At 34.7% G+C, this 7895-nt stretch overlaps 1 protein-coding gene across 8 annotated transcripts in view; it reads right to left on the reverse strand.

The window, feature by feature from the left end:
* PPP3CB (protein phosphatase 3 catalytic subunit beta) overlaps nucleotides 1-7895 on the reverse strand; it is a 48084-nt gene that overhangs the window by 17726 nt on the left and 22463 nt on the right. For all 8 annotated transcript variants that reach the window (XM_028481765.2, XM_028481764.2, XM_007110853.4 and 5 more), the window contains exon 9: nucleotides 5529-5654. In XM_028481765.2, the coding sequence (XP_028337566.1) occupies nucleotides 5529-5654 (126 nt within the window). The remainder of the gene's footprint in view (nucleotides 1-5528; nucleotides 5655-7895) is intronic.

Here is a 7895-nt window from a genome sequence, read left to right on the forward strand (position 1 = left end):
AACTATAAAGTTTTTAGAAGAAAACATAGGAGTAAATCTTCATGAGCTTGGCAATGGTTTCTTAAATACGACACCAAAGCACAAGCAACAAAAGAAAAAATAAAGAGGACTTCATCAAAATTAAAAACTCTTGTGCTTCAAAGAACATCACCAAGAAAGTGAAAAGACAATTCACAGAACAGGAGAAAACATTTGCAAATCATATATCTGATAAGGAACTTGCCTCTATAATATACAAAGAACTCTTACAACTCAATAGTAAAAAGACAAATAATCCTTTTAAAAATGAATCCATTTAGAAATAAACATTTCTTCAAATAATATATGCAAATGTCGAATAAGCACATAAAAATACACTCAACATCATTATTCATTAGGGAAATGAGATACAATTTCATATCCAATATGATGGCTGTAATAAAAAAAGATACATAATAACAAGTGTTGGCGAGGATATGGAAAAACTGAAAACATTATACACTGCTGGTAGGATTGTAAAATGGTACAGCTGCTTTGGAAAACAGTTTGACAGATCCTCAAAAGGTTAAACATAGAGTTATCATATGACCCAGCAATGCTTACTGCCAGTTACATACCTAAGAAAAATGAAACCATATTGTACAGGAATATTCATTGCAGCATTATTCATAGTAGTCAAAAAAAGTGGAAACAACCAAATGTCCATCAACTGATGAATGGATAAATAAAATGTATATCCACACAATAGAATATTATTTGGTCATAAAAAGGAATAAAGTACTGATTCATGCTACAACATGGATAAACCTTGAAAACATTATGGAAAGAAGCCAGTCACAAAAGACTACATATTGCATGATTCCGTTTATATGAAATACCCAGAATAGGCAAATCTATGGAAATAGTGAGTAGATTAGTGGTTGCACAGGGCCGGAAAGAAGATGTGGGGGGAACTGGGGAGTGAATGCTAATGGACACAAGGTTTCTTTGGGAGGATGGTGAAAATGTTTCAAAACTGATTGTGGTGATAGATGCACATCTCTGAATATACTAAAAACCATTGAATTACACAGTGTAAATAGGTTAAGTGTATGGTATTTGAATTATACCTCAATAAAGCTGTTATGAAAAAATAAAGAAAAAGTAAGAAGGCATGAAACTTAAAACAGCATATAGTATATTAAGGAAGTTGGCTGGGCTGTTTCATACCTGGAACATAGAGAACGCGAAAGAAAAAGACAAAAAGTGAGGCTGAAGGGAAAGTAGGGAAGGGCCAAAGACCGCATGTGACAGGCTAAGGTTTATCCTGAAAGTTACCAGAGTCATTTATGGATACTAAATAGTAGCTTTTAAGTGTGTAGTGCTTTCCATCTAGAAGCTTCGCTGTGAAGGAAAGGCAAGAGAATCATAGCACAGTAGTAGTCAATGAAAGATATCATATAAAGGAAATGTTATTTATTTTTTATTTAAAGATCAGATAGATTTGAACAATTTACAAAAGAGATTAGCAGAGAGGGTTTGAAGATATAGAAGATGTAAATAATAAAGTAAGTTTCCTGAAAAAGCAGAAGGGTAATGAAATATAAGGACAAGTTAGAAAGGCTAGCCCTGGATAGAAGGGTCATATCTTCAACAGGATAAGAATTCAAGATGAGTGCAGTTTATTGGGAATTCCCCGGTAATCCACTGGTTAGGACTCCACACTTTCACTACCAAGGGTCTGGGTTCAATCCCTGGTTGGGGAACTAAGATCCCTGCAAGCGGTGTGGCACAGACAAAAAAAAAAAAAAAAAAAAAAAAAAAGACTGCAATTTATAAAGCAGGGGAACAGTCAGTACAGAAAGCTCCCATTAATGGTACGTGTTCTCTCTGAGAGTAATGGAAGTGGCTAGAAAAAGAAAATGTTTAAGTAAAAAAGATAAAATTTTAGAGTATATCCTAACGGAAATGAGTGAGGAGGCAGACTAGTGATATAAAGGATGTTTGGGTACTACTGAGAGCCTAGCTAACGCTAGAAATCAAAGAGTGGTACCAAATCATAAGGCTGTATAAATATCTCCAACAGTGCTTTATATGTTGACTGTAAGAATGGAAAAAACGGATAGTTAGACTTTACTGGGGCTAAGATTTATAGAACAAAGTAGAAAAACGAGAGAAAGGAGTTTGGGGGTGTGTTAAGAAGAAAGAGAGGCATGGGGGGATCTGACTAAAAAGAAAACATGTTCAAAGGCCTAGCAATCCCAATGAAGATGAAGAGAAGCTATAACTGAAGTAAGGGGTTGCTAGAATAACAGAAGTTTAATCAGTGTGTTAATAACACTATCATTACCAGACTCAACACATCCAAGCCATCTTCAACCATTCCCTCCTCTTAAACATGCAATCTTGTTAAGTCTCACTGATTCTCTTACAGTTCTTGCAGTTCTCCCATGCTCTCCATTCCTAATGCTAACAGGGTTTCATTATGTTTCCATTTGACTCCTGATGAAGCTTCACAACAGGTCTTCCAATCTCTAGTCTTCCTTCCAGTTCACTTCACCAGAGTAATTTTTCTAAATGACTATCATGATTATATTCTGTTGCAGTTGCTTCCCACTATTTATCAAAGTTCCAGATTCTCTGTTTAAGTGATCAAGATCCTCCTGATCTAACCCTGACTTAACTATTCATTCTTTTTCTACTACTGTCCTTCATACATCTTACTTGCTAATCTAATTGAACCCCTCAACATTTGTCAGTGACGTTATGCTTTCTTCCTTTCAGACTCAGGATTGGGAAGTTCTCTCACCTAGAATTCTCTTGCCCTCATCTACCAGCACAATTCCACCATTCTTTAAGCCCCAGTTCAAATGCGACTTTAATCCCTCTGACAGATATAATCTCCTCTCTCCTGTTAATTCCTATAAAACTATGCTTGTCTTGGAGCGCTTACCATATTACATTTTATCGTTACTTATGTATCTTTAGTCCCCTATTAATCTGCAGAGACCCAATATCTTACTTGTAGTTTTGTATCCTTAGTACCTTGAATAAAACAGACTTTCCAAAAAAATCTAGCAAATGAACAAATCCTACATGTATGACCTTCTACGGAAGATCACACCATGCTGGACTCTCTGAAACAGAGGTTCTTAAATTGGGGCCAATAAGCCTGAGTGGGGTTACCAATCCACTTCAGATCTGTAAGCATCCTCAAAATGTTACATACGTACAGATGGTACATATATTTTGTACATGAAATTTTCTGGAGGAAAAGTCTGTAACTTTCACCAGATTCTCAAAAGGGTTTTGTATTAAGAAATTAATAAATGTATTTGTGTACTAATTTTTTTTAAAAGAGTCCTTATCTTTGAGATTCATTCTAAAATATTTATAGATACAAAAAATAACAGCTGAGATTTGATTCAAAATAATTGAGGTGTGGGATGGGGAGTAGTGGATGGGGATATAAATGACACAGTATTGGCCATGATTTGATAATTGTCGAAGCTGAGTAATTGGTACATAGGAACTCATCATATTATTCGCTCTACCTTTGTATTGTGCTGGAAATTTTATAACGTAACATTTTTTAAAAACAAAATAAAAAGCCCCCAAAAGGCTAAAAAACACTACTTTCATCTGACTTGGGGATTAAACCAGCCTCCAAGGAAGCCTCTGGCTTAGTTAGGTTAGTTGCTTCCCAGGGACTAGATCAGAGTCAAACTGGCTTTTTCCATGTGGAATCAAATGAAGTGCCATTTGCTGCTTTTCACACCAAAAGAAAATTTTCATTAGAACGAAGAAGTAGTTAGGCTATTTAAACAGCTAACATGTACAAAAATGGAAAACTAGGCAAAGAGTTTGAGAAAATTTTCTTACTGTGCTCAACATTGGTTAGGATTCTATTTGCATATAATGTTCAAATCTGAGATTCCCATTTTTAGAAAGATACGAATAATTTAGAGAAGATCCACAGAAAAACAACAAAAATGATCAAAGGGTTTGAATACGTCCTCACAATATTTAGAGTGGCAAAGAACAGAAGATCACTTAGTAGCAGACTTCAAATGTAGGATCACTGAATCCCACTGTTCTTCTTCACTTATGAGAGAGCCACAGAAACTAGATTAAATTTTCTCATTTCTCAAAAGGAGTTAGACTACATGATTGTTAAGTATACTATGAGATCTAAAATTCTATGATGTCCTGGTTTTTGATAGGTGCATTCGTTGAGAAAACCTATTATCTTCTCTCTCCTTGTTTGAATACTCATAGCATAAACATTTAGATTAGATATGATGAAATATTTCCTTTTTTGTGGAGGCATAAGAAAATCAAGTTAGAAATATCTATTCTCCTCCTACCTTATCTTCCCTGCTCTTCCCACCCCCCACCCCACTCATACTACATTAAAATAGTTGTGTTGCAGTCTAGCCTGGAGGCGGGAGAATGAGCAAGATAAATTCTTAAATTTCCTTTAGCCTGATGATGCTATCATTGAACTATTTCTCATATACCAAAGATAGAAGGTTATAAGTGTAATGCATCCCTTGCACCTAAGCCCTTTACTGGCCCCCTTCTCAAATGCTAAAGTGGGTAATTCTATCTCCATATTAATGTTGACCTACGGAATAACTGACAAAGACCAAAGGCAATCTGCAAAAAACCTGTTTAACATAAACAGTTTAAGTATTAACTCTGAATTGCAGAACGAAAAATTGCCTTGGCAGAAGTAACATATCTCAGAGAGAAAGGAACATTTTGTAACACAGAAGAGGTGAGAAAAAATAGAGAGGGATATAGAACAAAATGTTTTACAATCATGTCTGTACTCTAATATTCTTATATTCCACGTATGGAAACTGAGGTATTGCCTCGTGGGAAAATTAACACTAAAATGGGAAAAGAAGAATGTGATAAAGTAAGGAAATCTTAGGAACTCTAAAGAACTAGAATAAAATACAAAAACAAAATCTCTTAAATAGCATTTATTTTTTTTAAAAGCCTATTAAATACATAGTAATAGGAATCTCTAAATTATCAGAAAAGCATTACCACTAAAATTATATACATATTTTTTTATATAGGAGAAGAAATATCAGGTCAGAATCTGAATTTCTCTTTATCATTTTTGAGAGTACAGAACTGCTACAAAATGACTAATATTGCCTCAAATGAGGGCTATTAAATTCTCCCATGAATTGCCATGACATGCCCAAAAGTGGTGTTAAAATATGTAAAAGTGTCCATTCCAAAGCAAAGCTTCCCTCTATTCCTTCATAAAATATTTAAGCTAAAGAAAAAAAGAAAGAAAACCCAACAGCTGAAGACAACATCAGGCTATTTATAAGTCTTCTCCCAGTCCTCCAGACACCCTCACATGGGGGCTGTAAACAGCTAACTAAAATATCTTTGAGGCTCTCATATCCACACTCACTGACACAAGCAGAGCTGTAGCCACAGTGAAATTAGACTTCAGCTTCCTTTAGCAAGTAGTATATGCCTGCAATAGTAAACTGGAGCAAATATAACAGTAATAAAACAATTTTTTTAAATAAAAATCATACCTTTTTCTCCAACAAATGGTAAAGACCATGTGAAGACATCCATAAAATTGGGCAACCAGTAAGGATGTGGAGAACAGTTAAATTGTCGAATATTCATCACATTATTTTCATACTTTAATACAGCAGCTGCAAGATAAGTCTGAATGTCAATGTAACAATTTGCCTTTAGCTCTAAAAGTCTAAAACACATATAATATAAGCAGAAAAATATCTTTTTAAGGGGGTGGGGAATCAAGGGGTGAATAGAATGAGGGCTAGTAGAGGGAGGTAGGAATTAATTTTTAGTAGTAACACACTTTTGCTTTTAACACACTTTTATGTAGAGCATAGTCAGATCTTCACTTGTCATTATTAATGAAATTCCCAGTCTTTCTCGAATGTTTGTTTTACTTTACAATCCAATGATAAACATGCACTTTTACTAAATCCAAAATTGTGAAAACTCAGTTTTTAGAGGAAACACAGAATGACAATGAGCAATTTTCTAGGTTTAAAATTTCATACAATTGGAAGAATTTAAGAGGGTCTTTTTAGTTGCAGGCAACCTGAAACGGACAGCTAAATGGAAATAAAGCAAGAAAAAAAAAAACAGAAAAGAAAAAAAATTTGGAACATCTTATTTATGAATGTAGGAATGTACTTATTTCATGTATTATAAGAAATCAAATGAAACTACTACAAAAAATATTTTACTTCATAAAGAAAAAAATTCCATTAAAATACCGAAAGAGAAAATATTATAACCAAATAACCCACAGGTAACATACTCTTCTCAATTTCAGGTATCTTTCTAATGTTTCATAAGTTGATATAAACAATACCTTAAATTAACCTGACATAGATTTCAGTCACTAGTTATATTATTTTATGGGACACTGGACTAGATGGGCTAGATTCTAATCTAAGTTACAGCATATACTAGCTGTGCAATAGTTAGCAAATTATTTAATCTGTTTCTCATTTATAAAATAAGACTAATATGTTCACCCTGCCTATGAATGTATTTCACATGAAAGTACATAAAAGTATAAAATGCTTTGTAGATACTATAATAATTATGTGGTTACTTTTTTTTTCATTTTAATGTAAAATGTAGATGTTAAATTCCAAGATTTGGGATTCTAGCTCATATAGAGTCAAAAGTAATGTCTGTTCCCCTTATGAAATTCCCATGAAAGAAACATTTTAAATTTAGCCTCAGAAATTAAGGGCTGATACCAAGCGTTCAGCTTTAAAAAAGAGAAAGAATCTAGAAAATTGCCTTACAGATGGAATGAAACATTACAAACATATCCCATACCATGTAAGCACTCAAGTCATTAACACTATGTACAGAATCAGAACTACCAAGAGACATTTGATTCTGACAAGACAGAGTCAATGGTTTGAGTTTCTTTTCTGAGTACTAAGAAAAGTGATCCCTTAACCTCCTGAGTTAAACTGAGGAAGGACAACCTGTAAGGCAGTAATCAACCGAGCACTGAACACTAGCTCCTTTAGTACTGACAAGGGGAGGTTACAGGTGGAAAGTTAAATGTAACAAATCAATTCTGAGGATGGCGTCCAAACTTAGATATTTCCTCTTCAAAAATGAAGCCATGCTTCATTAGGTAGCTTTATAGAAGTGTCAAAATTAAAAACCAAAATATAATTTAAAAGACTATTTTAGCACTGGCATAATCCTTGGAGGCTGCCATAATACTAGCTTCTAAAGATTACCAACTCAGTTAATGTCAATGGTATGGTTGTTTTAGTAATTAATACAGCATGGAGTTCTTGTAGCATACTCTGTATCCAAGTTATTACACAGCTTGCTACTGTGTGATCTCAGGCAAATGTTTTAATCTTTTAACTATCATCTATACTCTTCCAAAAACTCTTATTCCGCTCCTCTTTTGAACTCACACCACAACCCATATTTAGCAACGACCTCATTATTTCTCTAAATGTACTCTTTAACCTTCTGTTCTTTCCTCCTGGTACAACCACTCCAGTGTGACCCTGGAAACTATGGCATAGTCAACTGAATTCCAGACATGTCAAGACAGAATAGAAGCTGGTTTCTTAATTTCCTCTTCTGAAAATGTGAACTACATAAACATACTCAAGCTCATCTTCAGTGTCCCTGGCACACACTTAACTAGATTAAGATCCTTTGGTATTATCTCTCAATAAACTGTGTTCAAAGTTAAAGTAAACCCAGTTATTATAGACAGAGAAAATTTGGAGGGAAGGAGGGGGAACAGGAACCACTAGAACAGAAGGTAAATTAAAAAGATGCGGGCTTCCCTGGTGGCGCAGTGGTTGAGAGTCCGCCTGCCGATGCAGGGGACACGGGTTCGTGCCCCAGTCCGGGAAGATCCCACA

Source organism: Physeter macrocephalus, chromosome 20, assembly GCF_002837175.3.
Source record: "Physeter macrocephalus isolate SW-GA chromosome 20, ASM283717v5, whole genome shotgun sequence".
In the NCBI taxonomy this organism is placed as follows: Eukaryota; Metazoa; Chordata; class Mammalia; order Artiodactyla; family Physeteridae; genus Physeter; species Physeter macrocephalus.